At 41.8% G+C, this 21,690-nt stretch overlaps 1 protein-coding gene across 8 annotated transcripts in view; it reads right to left on the bottom strand.

The window, feature by feature from the left end:
- Nucleotides 1–378: 378 nt before the first annotated feature.
- Nucleotides 379–21,690, bottom strand: part of CYRIB (CYFIP related Rac1 interactor B) — a 153,333-nt gene continuing 132,021 nt past the window's right edge. For all 8 annotated transcript variants that reach the window (XM_073330125.2, XM_073330132.2, XM_073330130.2 and 5 more), the window contains 7 exons: nt 20,184–20,320; nt 12,348–12,425; nt 11,669–11,785; nt 10,063–10,142; nt 8,783–8,909; nt 6,371–6,441; nt 379–1,185 (listed from right to left, as the gene is read on the bottom strand). In XM_073330125.2, coding sequence (XP_073186226.1) covers nt 1,122–1,185; nt 6,371–6,441; nt 8,783–8,909; nt 10,063–10,142; nt 11,669–11,785; nt 12,348–12,425; nt 20,184–20,320 — 674 coding nt within the window. In that variant the 3' untranslated portion in view covers nt 379–1,121. The remainder of the gene's footprint in view (nt 1,186–6,370; nt 6,442–8,782; nt 8,910–10,062; nt 10,143–11,668; nt 11,786–12,347; nt 12,426–20,183; nt 20,321–21,690) is intronic.

The raw sequence follows: 21,690 nt of genomic DNA, 5'->3' as shown, positions 1-21,690 counted from the left end.
ATTTTAGGTTTTTTCCATTGTTCTTTACTGGCAGCGCACAAATGACTATGGGACACAGTGAAAGAAGACTGGGATGTTTTGGGCTGCTTGGTTAAAAAAACTCCTGGACTAGCTGAACTAACATGATTTTTTCCCATCCCTTGCTTGTATGACTGTCTTGGGATTAGGAAATAACCCATATCATATATTGTAAATCAGGGACCCTAACAGATCCTGTTAGGCTTAACTAAGCACTGGCTCCATCCATTTCAGGTGATTACATGTAATGAAACAGCAGCATAGTTTTCACTATATAAAATTTATACATGTACTTTTCTGGTAAAAAGCCAAAAAAACATGGAGACATCTCACTCAAAACACTGGTAAAACAAACCACACTTAGAAAAATGAAAGCAGATTTTTATTATTTTATCCACAGCCAATCATTTGACATGAACATGCATACGTAATTTTGCTACGCACACACCACATATTTTAACGTTAGTTTTTAAAGGTTAAACATACAACATACATCCTTATCCTTACAAAAATGAGTCAAAATGCAAACATAACTTTTAAACAAAACAGTCTTTACTTATTTAAAAAAACTTGTGTGTTGAGTACCATTTTGTACAAACACAGTTAATTTAAACAAATCTGCTCTTATGTTTCCTCATGGTTGCACTTGAAAATAAGCCGCAATAGAAAATGAAGTCATTGAGGGTTTTTTAAATAGCAGAAATAGGCAGTTTTGCCATGCAGAAGAAGCAATATTAAATATTAGTTTTTCAAAAAAAGAAAAAACCACAAGTTTAAAAATATTTAGTTCAAGTCACAGAACTTTCCCCGTACAGAGAAATCCAAACGCAACGCATAATTAGCTGCCACTTAAGGATGGCTGTTCTGAAAAGTAAAAATACCTTCCAGAGTTGATCATTTTCATTGATTTGGCACAGAAAAGAAGTCTGAGCTTACTTAAGAACAAGAAAGTGATTAAAAAGGGAAAAGAGGAAGAGAGAAGAAAATAAAAAGCAAGAACGAATGAGATAGTAGTTGCAATCACTAAAAAAAAAAATCTGTGCATCTCAGTCATTGCAGAATACTGTCTTCTGTTTACAGCAGGGGCTAATTCCAGGTAACTGTTATTGCAACATAGATTTAATTTGCTTGGAGGTAGTCTCATCATTCAAATGCTTTGTTGTGTACCTAAAAATAAAAAAAAAAAAAAAAAGATTTACAAAAGCACACTTACAATTCTGTTCTTCTACAACAGACAAAGCAGGTAATTGAAGGAACAATACCAAATTTATTTAGTTACAGTAAACCCTCACCAATGATTGGGAGATCTATTTGTGTACTTCCTAACTAGGAAAATTCAGTAATTCCCATTGAAAGTAACATACATCTTTCAGAAAATTAAATTTATAAAAATACTAAATGACAGATAATGCTACTCATGATTATGTCCAACTGTTCTGTTACAAAAGGAGATTTTAAATGGATCCCTACATGTATTTGGGAAAAAACCTCAAGATCTCTTTTGAGTTGGATAGACTAGAATCAGTAAGGAACACTGACACATTAAAGACTGTTAAACTGTCAGTCAACGACATCTAAAATGTGTAGGTCTGGACTGAGATTAAGGTTTGATAATGATGCTCTACTTGAGTAAAGACAAATTTTGGGAATTCCCTACTGTAAACAAATGGCTACTTATAGGATTTCTTATTCTTGAATTCTGTTTAATGCTGTAGGTAACATTGAACTAAGTATTTATATTTACAATAGTCCCTATATTTGGATAATGTTGAAGAAACATTTAATATGGATAAATAGCAAGTATTTAAGTGAGGCCATCGTATGTGTGAATTACTACGGGAATTATCTAAAGTGTGTTTAATCTCATAATTGATAATGTATATGTGCTTCAAATTATGTAGAATATAAGGTAACAGACATTTAAGTGTATTTATGTGTGGACTGTTTCTGTCCTATGTCACTGGAGGAAAACTGAATTTAATTCCTGCTCTAAAACGCTTTCTTTTCTTGTACCCAGCTCTCTTCTCCTCTCCTTTCCCTTTAATTTTATGTTCACCAGATAATTTGTGTTTTCTATTTTTATTGGTTATACCAGTAGCTCCTTTGTAGAGTATGTTCTTTTTTATGACTGAATATACTGAAATTATGCCCAGGTGTTTTGCTGATGAGTGGGGGCATGCTTCTGATTCTTCCCCTCTATCTCAGGACCTGAGAAGCTCATCTTCTGAAGCCGCACCTGTGTGGAGTGTCAGAAGGCTTCTGGAGCTGGAAGGGATGGAGTAGCCACTAAGCTCATGGTTCTCATGGGAGACTTCAATCACCCTGATATCTGGCCGGAGAGCAATACAGCAGTGCACAGACAATCCAGGAAGTTTTTGGAAAGTGTAAGGGACAATTTCCTGGTGCAAGTGCTGGAGGAACCAACTAGGGGCAGAGCTCTTCTTGACCTGCTGCTCACAAACCGGGAAGGATTAGTAGGGGAAGCAAAAGTGGAGGGGAACCTGGGAGGCAGTGACCACGACATGGTCCAGTTCAGGATCCTGACACAAGGAAGGAGAGCAGCAGAATACGGACTCTGGACTTCAGAAAAGCAGACTTTGACTCCCTCAGGGAACTGATGGGCAGGATCCCCTGGGAGAACAACATGAGGGGGAAAGGAGTCCAGGAGAGCTGGCTATATTTTAAAGAATCCTTACTGAGGTTACAGGAACAAACCATCCCGATGTGTAGAAAGAATAGTAAATATGGCAGGCGACCAGCTTGGCTTAACAGTGAAGTCCTTGCTGATCTTAAACACAAAATAGAAGCTTACAAGAGGTGGAAGATTGGACAAATGATCAGGGAAGAGTATAAAAATATTGCTCAGGCATGCAGGAGTGAAATCAGGAAGGCCAAATCACACTTGGAGTTACAGCTAGCAAGAGATGTTAAGAGTAACAAGAACAGTTTCTTCAGGTATGTTAGCAACAAGAAGTCAGTCAAGGAAAGTGTGGGCCCCTTACTGAATGAGGGAGGCAACCTAGTGACCGAGGATGTGGAAGAAGCTAATGTACTCAGTGCTTTTTTTGCCTCTGTCTTCATGAACAAGGTCAGCTCCCAGACTACTGCACTGGGCAGCACAGCATGGGGAGGAGGTGACCAGCCCTCTGTGGAGAAAGAAGTGGTTCGGGACTATTTAGAAAAGCTGGACAAGCTCAAGTCCATGGGGCCAGATGCACTGCATCTGAAAGTGCTAAAGGAGTTGGCGGATGTGTTTGCAGCGCCATTGGCCATTATCTTTGAAAACTCATGGCAATCGGGGGAGGTCCCGGATGACTGGAAAAGGGCTAATATAGTGCCCATCTTTAAAAAAGGGAAGGAGGAGGATCCGGGGAACTACAGGCCAGTCAGCCTCACCTCAGTCCCTGGAAAAATCATGGAGCAGGTCCTCAAGGAATCAATTCTGAAGCACTTAGAGGAGAGGAAAGTGATCAGGAACAGTTAACATGGATTCACCAAGGGCAAGTCATGTCTGACTAATCTAATTTCCTTCTATGATGAGATATCTGGCTCTATGGATGAGAGGAAAGCAGTGGATGTGTTATTCCTTGACTTTAGCAAAGCTTTTGATATGGTCTCCTACAGTATTCTTGCCATCAAATTAAAGAAGTGTGGGCTGGATGAATGGACTTTAAGGTGGATAGAAAGCTGGCTAGATTGTCGGGCTCAACAGGTAGTGATCAATGGCTCCATGTCTAGTTGGCAGCCGGTATCAAGCGGAGTGCCCCAAGGGTCGGTCCTGGGGCCGGTTTTGTTCAATGTCTTCATTAATGATCTGGAGGATGGCGTGGATTGCACCCTCAGCAAGTTTGCAGATGACACTAAACTGGGAGGAGAGGTAGATACGCTGGAGGGTAGGGATAGGATACAGAGGGACCTCGACAAATTAGAGGACTGGGCCAAAAGAAATCTGATGAGGTTCAATAAGGACAAGTGCAGAGTCCTGCACTTAGGACAGAAGAATTCCATGCACTGCTACAGACTAGGGACCGAATGGCTAGGCAGCAGTTCTGCAGAAAAGGACCTAGGGGTTACAGTGAACGAGAAGCTAGATATGAGTCAACAGTGTGCCCTTGTTGCCAAAAAGGCTAACGGCATTTTGGGCTGTATAGGTAGGGGCACTGCCAGCAGATCGAGGGACGTGATCATTCCCCTCTATTCGACGTTGGTGAGGCCTCATCTGGAGTACTGTGTCCAGTTTTGGGCCCCACACTACAAGAAGGATGTGGAAAAATTGGAAAGCATCCAGCGGAGGGCAACAAAAATGATTAGGGGACTGGAACACATGACTTATGAGGAGAGGCTGAGGGAATTGGGACTGTGTAGTCTACAGAAGAGAAGAATGAGGAGGGATTTGATAGCTGCTTTCAACTACCTGAAAGTGGGTTCCAAAGAGGATGCATCTAGACTGTTCTGTGCTAGCAGATGACAGAACAAGGAGTAATGGTCTCAAGTTGCAGTGCGGGAGATTTAGGTTGGATATTAGGAAAAAAAATTTCACTAGGAGGGTGGTGAAGCACTGGAATGCGTTACCCAGGGAGTTGATGGAATCTCCGTCCTTTGAGGTTTTTAAGGACAGGCTTGACAAAGACCTGGCTGGGATGATTTAGTTGGGGATTGGTCCTGCTTTGAGCAGGGGGTTGGACTGGGTGATCTCCTAAGGTCCTTTCCAATCCTGATAGTCTATGATTCTACTGGTGTTCTCAAATTTCCAAAGTAGATTTTTACAATGATTCAAGCAGCATGAACATTTAGGCGCCCACCTTCCCCACTTCAAGGCTGCTACCATGCAGCCCTTGCTGTTGCTGCTAGCTCTGTTCTCAAAACAACAGGACAGCTGCACAGAACAGCTTTCAGGAGAGCTAACTGTTGGGGGAGGAGCTGGCTTTTCCGCAGGGGACAAGAGGAAATCCCCACTGATGCAGCATGAGTTGGAGAATAAATTGAAACTGGCCACATCTTACTCATTTTTGGACATATTTGGCACATCAAAACTTCTGACTACAAGATCTGGCTACGGTCCTCTAAGGACAATGAAAGTCCTTTCCTGCAGATTTTTTTGGCTCAAATTTTCATTCTGACTGCAAGTTGTGCACCCCTGCATAACTAAAGAATCTGCTATGCACTGAGGTGTACATTTTCCCAAGTATCTATCTATAAGGTTAACATCAAGTATTTTCCAGATCTATGCAAATGCTGGCCACTGTTTATCTTTAATAAACAGGAGAATATTGTATACAATCAAGTTTATTATCCATGTATAACACCCCAGTTGTTTTATATTGGAGGTCTACTTTACTAAACTCCCATTAGACTACAGCTTACATTTATTCCTGTAACTAAAATCTGTTATACTAAATTATTAGCCACTTGTCTGCCTGTGATACTCAGTTACACGGATTTGGAAACTGGTTACTCTGATTTGTTGTTGCTGTTATCCTAGTGAACAAATATAGTGGTGCTTTCTTCCTAGGATTTCAATCCATTCTGATAATGTATGTTCTGCACAATAACAGACTAAGATTTTCAGAGATCCAGAAGGATTATACTGTACAGAGTACTGTGCCAAAGTGAAATGCTGACCTGTATTAGAATATTTAACTGAATCTTGAATTATAAACGTCCTATATCTTTCCCCATATACATACTAATATCATATAAACTCATCTTAAACAAACTGATATCTCAAAACATACAATATGAACATTTCTGACATTCCCCACAATCCAAAATTGAGCTTTCACTTCTGTGGTTCCTCAGATTTGCTTAAACTGGCTTCTCATATATCATTTTATGCCTCCTACTTCCATCTACCCAGTGAGCAACTAATTAAATTTCTCCAATTCTGTTCCTTTGCTTGTACTTTAAGAACTGGATTTGATGAGTCTATTTGTTTGGGCATGACATTTTATCCAGTGTTAACTCCCCTAGCGTCTCACCTAATGTACACAGTTGTGCAGTTAGGTGGTTAACTGGCTATGGAAATGGGCAATACAAATGGCAGTTCCATGTTAGTAAATGCAAATTTTGAACCAAAAAACCACCATAAAACAACACAATTAACAGTAGGTAAGCTGACTGGCAGTCGTAGCCAGGGAGCAGGGAATGAATGGGCCTGAAGACTTGACTATTGTTTTACCCACAAAGGCAGTCAACTCCATGTTAGGATTAAGGCATGCTAGTGAGGAAGCCTGCAGAAGAGAGGCTCATCTTTTATCTGTTATATTGATAGAAGACTTCATCATCCAGGTGTCTCTGTTCAGCACCTTCTAAAAAATTCACGTTAAAATCATTTCAAGTTAAAAATAAGTACCTGAGAGCATTTAGAAGGCCTTCTACGCTGTTAGGAGGCTGGTCTTTAAGGACTTTGATGCATCCTTTCATCTGGAAATTAAACAAGTTAACACTGTGTATCATGTAAATGCCATACAAAAATAACTTGCAAAAAGTACAGTTCCCCAAGCCCTAACACTTAACTACTTTAAAAGACTTTAAATGTACATGTTATTCTTCTGGATATTGGAAAGGTAGCAAACATCTAGAACTCTGAAATCTTCCCTTAATGTAGAAAGGCTTATCTAGTTACTTGCCATCACACTGAAAGCAGTGGAATAGCTACATCAAAATCTGCTGTAAGGAACTGAAAGACTTTTACCTTAAGAACAATATAAAGGTTTCACAGGGTTTTTTTCTGGTTTTTAAAATTAATACTTGTTTTGTCAGTGTGCTCAGAACAATACAGAATAAAAACCCCTGACCCTGGACCAAGTTCCATGGGACAATATTTCTTTTGATGCATCTACTACACATTTAACAAATAAAACATACACGCAATAGTATACATCCAACAGCACATTTCAATTACAGAACAAAAGGGGGCAAAGTTGAAGGTTGGAGGACAATGCAACCAATCCAAGTTGGTCTGGATGATTGTGAGGGATGAAAAATTATGTGGCAGTGGGGAACACACTGGACCTACTAGCCTTTCATTTGTAGATATTCTAATATTTATGTTATTTAAAAGATAGACATATTGTGTGAATAAAGTATAATAATGTTTCTGGGTGTTATCTGGATTCCACTGAAACTCACATTCTACCTTAACTCTTAAGATGCCTTTTTGTGCATTTGAATGTATATTTTGGATTGCTTGCTGTGTGCAGTCATCTATACACATCTATAGATGACATGAGGTATAGTCATCTATACCTCAGTCCCTGGAAAAATCATGGAGCAGGTCCTCAAAGAATCAATCCTGAAGCACTTGCATGAGAGGAAAGTGATCAGGAACAGCCAGCATGGATTCACCAAGGGAAGGTCATGCCTGACTAATCTAATCGCCTTTTATGATGAGATTACTGGTTCTGTGGATGAAGGGAAAGCAGTGGATGTATTGTTTCTTGACTTTAGCAAAGCTTTTGACACGGTCTCCCATAGTATTCTTGTCAGCAAGTTAAGGAAGTATGGGCTGGATGAATGCACTATAAGGTGGGTAGAAAGCTGGCTAAATTGTCGGGCTCAACGGGTAGTGATCAATGGCTCCATGTCTAGTTGGCAGCCGGTATCAAGTGGAGTGCCCCAAGGGTCGGTCCTGGGGTCGGTTTTATTCAATATCTTCATAAATGATCTGGAGGATGGTGTGGATTGCACTCTCAGCAAATTTGCGAATGATACTAAACTGGGAGGAGTGGTAGATACGCTGGAGGGGAGGGATAGGATACAGAAGGACCTAGACCAATTGGAAGATTGGGCCAAAAGGAATCTGATGAGGTTCAATAAGGATAAGTGCAGGGTCCTGCACTTAGGACGGAAGAACCCAATGCACAGCTACAGACTAGGGACCGAATGGCTAGGCAGCAGTTCTGCAGAAAAGGACCTAGGGGTGACAGTGGACGAGAAGCTGGATATGAGTCAGCAGTGTGCCCTTGTTGCCAAGAAGGCCAATGGCATTTTGGGATGTATAAGTAGGGGCATAGCGAGCAGATCGAGGGACGTGATCGTTCCCCTCTATTCGACATTGGTGAGGCCTCATCTGGAGTACTGTGTCCAGTTTTGGGCCCCACACTTCAAGAAGGATGTGGATAAATTGGAGAGAGTCCAGCGAAGGGCAACAAAAATGATTAGGGGACTGGAACACATGAGTTATGAGGAGAGGCTGAGGGAGCTGGGATTGTTTAGCCTGCAGAAGAGAAGAATGAGGGGGGATTTGATAGCTGCTTTCAACTACCTGAAAGGGGGTTCCAAAGAGGATGGCTCTAGACTGTTCTCAATGGTAGCAGATGACAGAACGAGGAGTAATGGTCTCAAGTTGCAGTGGGGGAGGTTTAGATTGGATATTAGGAAAAACTTTTTCACTAAGAGGGTGGTGAAACACTGGAATGCGTTACCTAGGGAGGTGGTAGAATCTCCTTCCTTAGAGGTTTTTAAGGTCAGGCTTGACAAAGCCCTGGCTGGGATGATTTAACTGGGAATTGGTCCTGCTTTGAGCAGGGGGTTGGACTAGATGACCTTCTGGGGTCCCTTCCAACCCTGATATTCTATGATTCTATGATACGGTAGGCTGGTAGTATATGCCAACCAATTAGGACTATTCCAGACTGTACGCATACTTGTAATTGATCTATTTGGACTCAGAAAATTCATATTACAATGGGAGGGGGGAAAAGACAGTCTACGTATAACTTTGGTTTAAACATCCAAAGACTATGAACACCACAAAACTTACATCAATTTTTGAAGTTTTGGCAAAGGCGCCCACTGGATGCACATGGTCATAGAGTATGATGACACCCACCATTACCCTCAGACAGAACGATACTGTTTCCTCATTTGTAAACCTGCTTCTGTACTCACTGGAATTTTAGAACACAAAAATATCCATTATTATATCAAACACCAAAACAGGCCTTCGTCTTTAACACTGACATTTAGAGGGGAACCTTCCAAAAAAGAAAAGTTTCTTCAGAGACAAGAGCAACTATTTTCACCAACACAGAAGTTAAACCATTGCTTAGAAAGCCCATTATTTGGAAACTGGAAGAATAAATCTCTCTCAAGCCCAAACTGACATCTTGCTGTTAATTTTAGGATTTTTCGTATTAACTGTCTTGGCCTCTTCCAAACAAGTGAACATTTAGTTTATACCCAAAGAAGAAAAACACAATTCGCTTGTGATGTACGCATGGAATAAGGATGCCAAGTTTTTATGAGCAAGGCGTAACTGCTTGTCTGTCAGTGGCACAAACTGTCCCTGAAGTTCAATGTTTGGAGTCTCTCCTTCTTATACCCCCCACAATAAAACATGCACTGGTATTCAGCCCAGTCCTTTGTGTTTTTGTTTTTAATTTGACACGGTTACTTCATTCCTGAACAGCTATATCAATAGCAGCCTCTTCAGATCCATGAACAACTGGTTAGAAAAACTTAGCACACAATGTTTAACTTCTCCTGCCCATAGTTTGTCACATTTACAGTAGACTCAAGTAGCCCAAGCCTACAAGTTGTTATAGTCAAGACTCAAACAAGGACCAAGGCAGTAGACTTGCTGGAGCCACCATTCACCCACTGAACTCTCCTTTCATGCAGCAGTTAACAAGGAAACAACCATTACGTGCACTGCTCGAGCCACTTTTCAAAGCATGCTCTAGGCAAGTGTGCTCAATTTTCCTGAATTATGCATGACAAAGTCATTTACAAATGTACTGAGAGATCTGTTAACTTTCATACCCATTCTACTTTTAAATATTAAACAATATTCTCACAGAAAGTAGACAACATGCTGTGTCTAGTGCATGAGAAAAATAAGTCATAACAAGGCTAGAAAAATGTTATGGAATTTAGTAAAAAAAATTATTTGGCTCCCATTTTGTTAATTTTCCTATTTTTTCCCATTCATTTTATGCATTATGGATTATGCCTGACATGCATACTTATATTTTCTATTGATATTGTGCACAAGAGGCCTATAAATGAAGAAATGAATTTTGCCACTCAGATCATACTTACGGGGTTTCCAACATGACTCTGCACACACTAGCCATAGTGCTTAAACAATCTGTGGTATTTTCAATTGGTAAATTTTTATTCTGTGAAAGGAGAAATGAGTAATTCTATTCAGTGTAATGAAAGTGTAATACTGTAAAACCTAATACAATTCTAGGTCAATGAACACTACCTAAGACTGAGCGCTCGAGTTTAAAAACACACCCACATACCCCCCTTTAGGGGATAAGAAACACTGCAGTACTTTATCAATAAAACATTTACAATCAGTTGTTTTAAAACCATAGTGATTGTACCACTTCCACTATTACAGACACCAGGCCTTACTATAGTTTCCATTTTTACACAGAATTTTTCATTGATTTTTGGAGAGTTTGTTTTTGCTATATTGATTTCAGTGGGGAGCTTAAACAATGGCATGACATGTCCATTGAGAAGGAAGAAAAATGTGACCTTAAAATAAGATTCTCTGTCTTTGACTGGAGATCATTATGTACTACAGTATTAATAATACATTACTATTCATTTGAAAAAGTAACATATTTTGTTTAAAAAAAACGGTATAGTTTTAAAAATAAAGGTTGATTTTTCTCAGCTGTACATGGGAAACTGTGGTAATAAGTGAGCCAAGTCAATAATAGTGGTGTTGTGGATGTCATGTCAGATACTTCAGTAGGTAGTTCAAGGACAAATGCGAAAGTAATTGGATACTTTGATCCTATTCCATAACAGGTTCAAGATTTATTCTAACACACTCGTGTATCTAATCAAGTTTATGCTTGTATTGTTGTAATTACATTTTAACTTCCATATGTACCAGAATGAAGCTCTCCTGGGAATCTTTCTTTTAAAAAAAGCACATCACTTCTTTTTTATTTGCTTCTCAATTTCAAGCAGAGATATTCAAGCCCAATTTGTTTCACTCTTTGTTTCTAGAAGCCCTTTTCGAGTATGGATATATGATTAGAAAAAGTGACCATCTAAAAATGCAGATTATCAGACAACATAACCGAAGGCACACGACCAGAACAGGCATGTGCTTATTTTACTGGATAAAATAAGTTTTTACTGATATCAGTACAGACATAGCTATTGGACAGCAGCCTACAACAGAACTGTTGGAAGGCCAGCTGGAACCTATTCTACCATGCATAGCATCTGCAAGACTGGCTGCATCTAAATTTCTTCTGCTTGTGTAAAAGGCAGATATTTGATTTACAGATTCTAAATTACGGGCTTGTATACATGGTGCCAGCAAAGCCCAGTAGAGGGTTGTGATTTGTTGAGCGCGCTCATGTGCTGCACTGTAACTGCCCTGTGCAGGTATGTAGACTGCTGGCGTGCTCTAAAAGGTACCTAGCTCGTCTTAACGCAGTCCTGTGCAGTTAGAACAAAGAATGTTAGCGTGATCTATAAATCATTCCCTTCTACCCCTCTGGTGCACTTTGCTGTGCCATGTAGACAATCCTTAAGTCTTCAGCAAATTTCACCTGGGAGTTATCAGGACAGAATGTCCCACAATAACTTCTTAATTGTTGTCTTTCAGAACATAGCTGCATTTTACAGTGCAATATCCAAGTCAAAGAAAAACCTTCTCCCATATGCTTACCTCTGACACAAATTTTGTCGTGGCATCACTTAAGGTTTTCAACATTGGCGTCGCTTCAGCATAAAATAAAGACATTCTATTTGCCAATTCGTTATTTACTTCATTTTCACCCTCTGCCTATAAACAAAGATACAAAATTATATGTACAGTAAAAGCTTTGTTATCCGGCATATTGGGGGAAAGGGGGGTGCCGGTAAGTCAAAAAAAATTCAGTTAACTAAGAGGGAGGGAATTTGGGTGTAGGAGGGGGCTCAGGGCTGGGGCACAGGAGGGGGTGTGGGCTCTGGAAGGGATTTTGGGTGCGGGAGGGGTTTCGGAGTACCGGATTCGGGCAGCTCCTGGCGAATGGGAGCTGCAGAGCCAACGCTCGGGGTGGGGCGGGGTAGTGTGCAGAGCCGCCTAGCCACACCACCGCCTAGGAGCAGCAGGCACATGTCACCGCTTCCGGGGAATCACGCAAAGCCAGGTAGGGAACCTGCTGGCCCTGCACCCGGTCAATAAACCGGACTTTCAATGAAGATGAGAAAAGCCAGTTTATAGAGCTTTCCGGTTGGTAAAGTGCCAGATAACACAGCTTTTACTATAAATTGTTTTGTACCCTAAAAAACTGGATAAATAGTACTAGAAAGACAAAGAATTTAGCATTTAAAGTGTTTTTTCACTTCCAGAGGTTACCTACTGGAACATTATTAATCCTCATACGACTCAAAGTTCTTCTGTAGTAGCTGAAGTCATTCTGTATAGCAGGATTTGTCATCTACAAAAAGTGAGAAAATGAATATATTTTAGTGACAGATGCTCAGTTAGGATCCGAAGACAAACTTCATGGAGATATATATACTAAGAGGTATAGTGCACACTCAACTGTCATTGAAGTCACTGGAAGTAAAGAGCACTCAGCATCTTGCAAGCCCTGGATGTCTTTAGAGGTTCTCAAACTGGGGGGCCTCTCAAATTGGGGGTCTGGGGGGAACAACCTTACTGTGCAGATTCAGAGCTGGGCAGCCGGAGAACTGCAGCTGCTGGCTGGGTGCCTAGTCCTGAAAGCAGCACAGCCGCCAGCAGCAGCACAGAAGTCAGGGTGGTATGATACTGACACCCTTACTTCTGCGCCGCTGCTTGCGGCGGTCCTGCCTTCAGAGCTGGGTCCCCAGCCACAGCTCACCGCTCTGCCTTAGGAGCTGGGCAGCTGGAGAGCAGTGGCTGTTGGCCGGGTGCCCGGGGTAGGAGAACGTAAACTACTACAGACTCAAAGAAGGGGGTAGGATTAAATAAATTTGAGAAGAGAAGGTTACTCACCTTTTGCAGTAACTGAGGTTCTTCGGGATGTATCTCCCTATGGGTGCTCCACTCCAGGTGATGGTGAGTTCCTGCGCCATTTGCTTGGAGAGTTTGCAGCAGTGTCTGTACAGGTCACGCATGCATGGTGCCTACCTCACACACCGTTGGCACTTCATCTAGCATGTGCATGACCCAGAATCCTCAGTTCCTTTTCTACCGCAGAGTCTACTTTAAACTCCAAAGTAGAGGGGAGGAGGGCGGGTAGTGGAGCACCCACAGGGACATACAACATGAAGAACCTGTTATTCCACAAGGTGAGTAACCTTCTCTTCTTCGAGAGAGATGTCCCTGTGGGTGCTCCACTCCAGGTGACTGTAGAGCAGTGCCCTCCTAGGATGGTAGGGGCTTCGGAGTTGGTAGGATAATTGCCGATAATACAGCTCGGCCTAGCCGAGTATCCGCCTTAGGGCCTTGTGTGATTGTATAATGTTTGGCAAAGGTGTGTTTGGAGGCCCCAGTGGCGGCTTTGCATATGTCTAAGTGAAACATTGTTTAGGAACACTACTGACACTGATATGATCTAGTAGAGTGCGTCTTCATCCCCGCTGGAGGTTGTGAGCATTTTAATTGATAACACAGGTGAATGCATCCAGATATCCATTTAGATAGTCTCTGCGTGGATATGGCGGTACCTTTAGAGCGTTCTGCGATGGATATAAAGTATTTTGGTGAAATTCTAAATGTCTTGGTTCTGTCCAAGTAGAAAGCTAGTGCTCTTCTAACGTCAAGGGTGTACATGTTAGCTTCAAACGTGTTCTTGTGTGGTTTAGGAAAGAAAGCTGTATAGGTTGATTAACATGGAAGGACGCTTGTACTTTATGGAGAAATTTAGGATGGGTTTGTAATGTGATTTCATCTTTAAAAAAGGTCATGTATGGTGGATCTGCCACGAGTGCCCCAATTTCTCCCACATGTCTAGCTGATGTGATTGCTATTAGGAATGTCACTTTCATGGATAGGTGTAGTAGGGAGCAGTTTGCTAAGGGCTCAAATTGTTTCTGAGTGAGGGCCATTAAGATCAAGTTTAAGTCCCAGGGTTGTGTGGGTGCTCTTACGTCCGGATATTGAGTCCTTGACCTTGTGGGGGCATTGTTAATCATATGTTAAACCTGTGTTCGTTTGGTCTGTAGATGGTTGCTAGTCATCCTTGCAGGCAATGAATGTGCAAGTGTGCATGTCTGACCACAAATGTGCATGCTGCCATGTGGCCAAACCGTTGTAGACACGTGTGGGCTGTTCTGCACTGTGGATAGGGGTGTCTTTACCATGTCGAATCTGTCTCGTGGAAGTGATGCCTTCACCGTCACCAAGTCGAGATAAGTGCTGATGAATTCTAATTGTTGAGCTAATTCTACTGTTGACTTCTTTTTGTTTATTTGTAGACCGAGACTCTGGAAGCAATCTATCGTTGTTTGGGTAGAGCGAATGGTATCTAATCGAGTGTATGACTTCAAGAGACAGTCATCCAGGTAAGAAAATTTATTATTCCTTGTTTTCACAGGTGCACTCGCCGTTACTACCGCGAGGATCTTTGAGAAGACACGAGGCGCTGTTGACAGACCAAAAGGTAAAACCTTGCATTGATAGTGGTCTGTGTCCGAATCTCAGTAAATCTCAGAAAGCGCCTGTGGGCAGGGTGTATGCTAACACAAAAATAAACATCCTGCAGGTGGAGGACTGAAAAACAGTTCCCCTGCTCCAGTGTTGGTATTATTATTGCTACGGTGACCATCCTGAACCGCTGCTTTCTTACAAACTTGTTCAGTCACCGGAGATCGAGAATAGGTCACCATCTCCCATTTTTCTTTTGTGTTAAAAAATAGTGGAAGTAAAATCCCTTCCACATGTGTTATGCGGGAACAGTCTCCACTGCCCATAATTGGAGGAGATGATGACCATTTGCTATGTCAAGAGGTATATGAAAGGGGTCCCTGAAGATGAACGGGGAGGGTGGGAGGTTGGGGTGTAGATACAGGAAAGGAATGGTATAGCCCATTCGGATGACTTCTAGGGCCCATTTGTCCATGGTGATGGCAGCCCATTTCAGGTAGAATGAGAACAAATGGCTTCCAAATAGATGGGTGGATGGTGTAAGCACTGGAATGAGGGAGAGGTCTTCCAGACCCTCGAACAAGCCTTCAAATTTGTTTATTAGAGGCAGTAGGTTTAGATGCCACTCGTGGTGATGGACATTGTCATTGTGGTCTCTGTCATTGTTGTTGGTGTTGTTGCTCGTAAGGCCTCTGGTGTTTCTGTGCGCATGTTGGGTATCTATTCCTCTGATATGGTTGATACCTATATTGTCTCCTTCTTGTGGCAGGTGTATGAATGCCGAGGGACTGGAGAGTGCCCTGCGAGTCCTTCATAGTGTGCATTACCTCATTGGTTTTGGCTGCAAACAATTTTTCTCCATCAAGGGTGAGATCTTTGACTGTATTTTGTATCTCCCATGGGAATGCTGAGGAGTTAAACCATAAGGCATGTTGCATGATGACAGCTGTAGCAGTGGACCTGGCGACTGTGTCAGCAGAGTCTAGTGAGGCCTGTAGAGCCATGCGTACGATCATCTGTCCTTCAGAGACCAGAGATTTAAATTGTTGCCCCTTTTCCTCTGGGATCTCCCTAATAAAGTCCATAAATTTGCCATAGTTCCTGTGGTCATATTTGGCAAGTAGTACCACATAATTTGCCACTCTGACTTGAAGCATGGATGAAGAGTATACTTTGCGGCCGGAGAGGTCCAACCTCTTACTCTCTTTATTGTAGGGTGGATCAAAAGTGCTGATGTTTGCCCCTTTAGTTGGCTGCTTCCACTACCAGAAAATTGGGTGCGGGTGTGTGAATAGAAATTCTGATCCCTTCGAGGGAACATAATATTTTTGGTCCGCCCTTTTGCAGGTAGGAGGTATGGTGGCTGGAGTTTGCCACAGCATCTTGGCGGGTTCCATGATAGCCCCACTGATTGGCAATGCTATCTTGGAGGAGTAAGATGTCTAAGATATGTTCGCATATGTTGAGTTTCCAGCACTTCCTCCAGAGTAATTTTGAGCTCACTGACCACTCTTTTGAATAAGTTTTGGAAGGGGGTAAAGTCATCCACCATGGTTGGTGGTGGAGGCATAATAGCCTCACCCAGTGAGGAGGGAGGATGTATTGTTCTAGGTTGGCGAGGTGTCGGGAGCAGTGTCTTCTTCCTGCTTTGCCATGGGTTCATCTGTCTCTGTCACTAGCCTCTGAAGGTGGAGGTGGGGATCTGGCATCTTCCCTACGTGGTCTGTGGTGCCTGCTATAGTGTCTTTGGTAAGACCCTTAGGGTTCCAGTATGGCCAGTGACTAGGATAGGGTATGGCTGGTGCCATCCATGGGTGGCTGTACTATAGCAACATGTCGTGAGCATATGAGGGTTGTAGCCGTAGGGGTCCAGTAGCCATGGGGGAGGAATGGTGAAGGGAAAATACCCCTTCAAAATTCTTCTCTTCTTTGATCAAGAACTGTGACGCTATCGAAGATAAATGGTATGGTACCGCTGGCCCTGGTGAGATATTGGTGCCTAAGAGAGGAGACTCCAGAGTTGAGGATACCAATAAATCCTTGCGGTGCAGAAAATGGCGTACTGCTGAGAGCCTCGGTCCTGGAGGGCAAGGTCCCGATTGCATCGTTGGTGTGATGTGCTGAGCCAATATAGTTTGTATTGGCGTCATTGCCCTAGTAGCATTGGGCTGCGGCACGGAGATAGGAGCGGTTGTCGGTGCAGTCTCCTTTGGAGCTGCTGACGGTACCGTGGTGGAGGCAGGCAGCTTAGAGCCCTTAACCATGGCACTGTAGCGCTGGGTTCCGGCGGCCGCTGCCGCATGGACTGTGCTGGAGGTGCCCAGAGAATCATATCTGCTGAGCAGCAGTGTGGCTGGCACCGATGAGAGCGATTTGGTCAGTGACCGTTTTGTGTTGATCTGCTCTCTATGAGGTTAAGAGGATGGCCAGTTTTTGGCCTTCAGGGACCTTGGCAGTGGGGAGACCAGGGACCTATGCTGGGAAGAGGGTTCCTGTACCCGGGTCGGAGGCTGGTCTTAAGGACTTCTTCATCAAGATGAGTTTAAGTCTCAGGACTCTATCCCTTCGTGCCCTAGCCTCCAGTTTGTTACAGTGGACACATTTCTGAGGAATGTGAGCTTCCCCCAGGCAACGGACACATTGAGTGTGTCCATCTAACACAGGCATTGCCTCTCTGCACGTCGTGTATCTTTTAAATCCTGGTAAACTAGGCATTTTCCTAACCTAATTTTAACTGTACTAAGGGATGGAAAAAGAAAACTTTTTTTTAATTTTAAATAAAAGGAACGTAACTCTAATAACTGAAACTTAACTTGTCTAAACTATCCGAACTCACTAATATATCTAAACTTATCTATTTGAAATGAAGATTTGCAACGGGACTGCTGAGCAACGTCTTAGGCCGGGGACGGTTTAGAAGGAACTGAGAGTCCGGGTTGCACGCATGCTGTATGAAATTGCCATCAGCGCGTGAGGCAGGCACCGCGAGTGCGCGACCCGTACTGGCACTGCTGCAAAACTCTCTGAGAAAAGGCACAGGAATGTACCATCGCCTGGAGTGGAGCACCCACAGGGACATCTCTCGAAGAACCACCACGGCTTTAGAAGTAGCTAGAGCACGTAAGATTTCCTGCTTTGCTCTATATAATTTTTCAGAATAAAAAACTAATGTAAGAGAAGAGTGGATGTTCTGATCTGCTCCAGTTTGCCAGCTTTACTGCCATAGGATTAGACCAGTGTGTCTAGACCATTGCTACGTGGTTTTTGGGAAACTACAGACACGATGAGAGTGAGAGAGAAAGAGAGAGAGAGTGTGAGTGTGTGTCCAGAGGTAGCAACTTTCTCTTGATGAAGAGGTATGTCAGACTAAAACGGGAAGACACAGAACCTCAGTAATGTGGGGAGACCTCAAGAGGCCATCTAGTCCATCCCCCTGCACTGAGGAAGGATTAAGTATACCTGTACATGGTTGATATTAGCCTTGAGCAACTGGAATAATACACATGGCTTTAGGGCTTGTCTGCATTATGGATTTTTGCACTTGCAAAGGCATGTTCAAGTAAACTGTCTGTGCAGATGCACGACACCAAGGTAACTTACTCCAGGAGGTAAGTCACACTGGCACGCACCTCACTTTACAGTGAAGCGACACATGTACACTGTGGGGTTTACATTGGTGTGGAAACAATGGTACAAAAATCTCTAATGCTGACATGCCCATAGTTTAGAAAATATCCCCAGTGCACAATTACTTGTGGACAAAAATAAACTTGGATCCAGGAGTATTTTTTTAAAGCCAAAATTAAAATTGGTATTTGGGGGCTACTGATTCCACATGAAGAAAAGAAAACTAATATTTTTTATTATTTGTATTATAGTAGCAACTAGGCACGCCAAGAGAGATCAAGGCTCCACTGTTCTAGGCACAGTACGGAATGAGCAGGTCTTCACTAGACATGCTAAATCAACCCCTGATGCATCGATCGCCGGAGTGTCGATCCAGCAGTAGTGTAGACATGCGTTAGAGACAGTACTCGTCTGAGGAGTTTACAGAATTATTGATGGGTCTTGACATTTCCATTATGTACAGACTTCATTATCAGAGTTTAACACTTTATCATTAACATTTGTGCCAAGTAAAAATTCTGTTTTCATGTTAGTAGGCATTTTGAAAATATTCCAAACAGAAAAATGAAAGGGATTACATTTCGAATAAGTAGTATGTTTTGTGCTCCCCATTTTTTTTAAAGTCCTATTTTCAAAAATTAAACCTGGAAATGGATCAGGCAAAAATATTTCTTGTTCTTTTTCAATCAAAAACAAAAATATACAGAATTTCAAAAATGTTGTATTGGTCACATGCAATAATTTTTAATGTAAAGGCAAACAGTTTGAGATTTAAGCACAATGAAAGTACTCTCTCTGTAAAGAAATCACAGAACAGTAAGTACAGATATATTTGGAAGATATATATATTTGCTTCATGCAAATTGACAAGAGCCAGGGAAACCCAAAGACCATCCATCTCAGTCATAAATTTCCTAGCTTTTGTTAATTGCTTTCTTCTCTTTTAATGTTAGCCAACTTTTTCTTCCTCATACTTAATTATATTAACTATTTTCAGGAACATAGGGCCAGATTTGATGCAGTGCAGCTACTTTGTACCACACTGACAGTGTAACCTGGACCTAAAGTCAGTTTAATCAGCCCAAGGGGATTTCACCTGTGTATGGGTGAACTTCAAATGGCAGAGAGCCAATTTATGAGGCTCTTATTCTTTTGACCACTCTTCTTTCACTCCTGCTGACATTGCAGGGAAAGAGGCATGGTCAGAAGAAAAACAGCACTGCTGACAAGGTCATGTGCTATACTAATCCTCGGCTGCATTTTCAGTGCCCTGGGGCCATTGCAGCCTGATGTTAAAGTAGCCATAAGGAGACCTAGCCCGCATACAGCTACAGCAGGATCACGGGAATGAAAAAGCGAGCTTTAAACTTTCGTTGCCCTCTCCCCACCCCTGACATTCGACTTGTGCAATTCAACCACATTCCAGAATTGGCCAATGAGTGTTGACAATTATATGCAATTTCTATTACATAAATGAAGCAATTCTCAATTTTTCCATAATACATGATGAATGCTAGCATTCAATGAAATAATTAACTTTTCATGATCTAGATGAGGGATTGTCAAACTGGGGGTTGGGACCCCTTAGGGAGTCGCAAGGTTATTATATGGGGGGTCGCGAGCTGTCAACCTCCACCCCAACCCTGCTTTGCCTTCAGCATTTATAATGGTGTTAAATAGATAAAAAAGGTTTTTTTATTTATAAGGGGGGGGGCACACTCAGAGGCTTGCTATGCGAAAGGGGTCACCAGTATAAAAGTTTAAGAACCACTGATCTAGATAAAGTATCTGAGGATTTTAAGTATCAGGAAGCATCACAGAGGGACTGAAGCAACCATCATTCTTTTTACAGATAGGGACATCAAGAGTGATTAAGAGGTTTGCCCAATGTCACAGAGTCTGTGGCAGTGTCTGGAATGAAACCCAGGTTTCTCCAAACCTCAGTCCTGGGCTCCTTTTAGATGAACTGCCTATTTAAAAATGCATGGAAATTTACCTTGAGCTCATCAAATCGGAGTGTGAAATGAAGAATTTCTGCAAACTGCTTAGCAAGAGCCTGCTCTCGCTCCAGGTGCTGAGTCGGTGAATATGGGGTGCTTGTCAGGGCTCCCAATAGACCTCGCAATCCTGCCTCTAAATAAATAAAGAAAATCAAAACATGTCAAACGGTATCTGCTTCTACTATATATTAGTCGTTGACTTAAAATGCTAAAATGTATGGTAATTCCATGATCTAAAGTGAGTTTTAAGATCAAATAAGTTATAACTGGTTTTCATGGGGCATTTATACTGGAGATTACCCATGAATTGCTATAGATATAGAGCCTATATCTGGATTCTATCCTGACTGGATTCTACAGTAAACTAATTTTTCAAGTTGTTTCATGACTATATTCAATTTTTGTTTGAAATTGACTTTACATTGGTCATTTCAGTTAATATTGCTATATGAAAAGCTATTCAATGTTAAGGAACAGAAATGAAACAGTGACAAAATTTCCCTATCTACAAAGGCCATATCAAAAAATTGGAAATGCAGCTAGTAGTTAAAGAAGGCAAGCTGTAATCTCTTAAAATTTGGCAGGCTAAAGTTTTATTTAAAAAACAAACAAACAAACAAAACCTTTGTCATGAAATTATCTACTCAATTAAAAGATGCATTTCCAAGTATCTTTCAATCCACTAACCCAGAATGGAGAACTCTTCTGTTGGTTGAATACCTAATGAAGAAACTTTTAAACCTTAGCACTAACAAGTGAGAAGCTAAGTTAATAAGTGGCTAGTTTCCTATGTTCTTTAGACATGTTTATGTAGACCTTCAAAATGTTTTTCCTCTACAATTTTTTTTCGGTGGGGGAGGGGGGGAGAAGAGGACTGTGGTGAGATGAGATTGCCTGAAGAAAGCAGAGTTTACCTTATTCATGAAATACAATCCTGCACTTAGCACTATTTTGCTATTAACTGTGGAAGTGACAGAAGGTTGTTCAATAGACAAAGCCGCCAAAAATAGTTCTGAAAGTTCTATGGCTGATGCATTTCCAGCTTTAACATACAAGGGACACTCTGAGATATTGATTAATTACTATTTCTTAACACCGTAGTTCAAAGGGACATTCTGAAATCGTGTCTCTCTCACCAACAAAAGTTTGTCCAATAAAAATATTACAGGTTTCAGAGTAACAGCCGTGTTAGTCTGTATTCGCAAAAAGAAAAGGAGTACTTGTGGCACCTTAGAGACTAACCAATTTATTTGAGCATAAGCTTTTGTGAGCTACAGCTCACTTCATCGGATGCTTATGCTCAAATAAATTGGTTAGTCTCTAAGGTGCCACAAGTACGCCTTTTCTTTTTAAAAATATTACCTCACCCATCTGGTCTCTCTAAGGCCTGTAAAACTAAGATAAGATTTCACTTTTAATGGATTACATTTTTTCATCTTCAGAAACTTGGAACATTTAGGTGCAAGAAGATGCTACATTTTCTTGGAGACCACAAGAAGGTTT

This window comes from Lepidochelys kempii, chromosome 2 (assembly GCF_965140285.1).
Source record: "Lepidochelys kempii isolate rLepKem1 chromosome 2, rLepKem1.hap1, whole genome shotgun sequence".
Lineage (NCBI taxonomy): Eukaryota > Metazoa > Chordata > Testudines > Cheloniidae > Lepidochelys > Lepidochelys kempii.
Note: the sequence above shows the minus strand (reverse complement) of the source record. Positions and strands in the feature narration are given on the sequence as shown.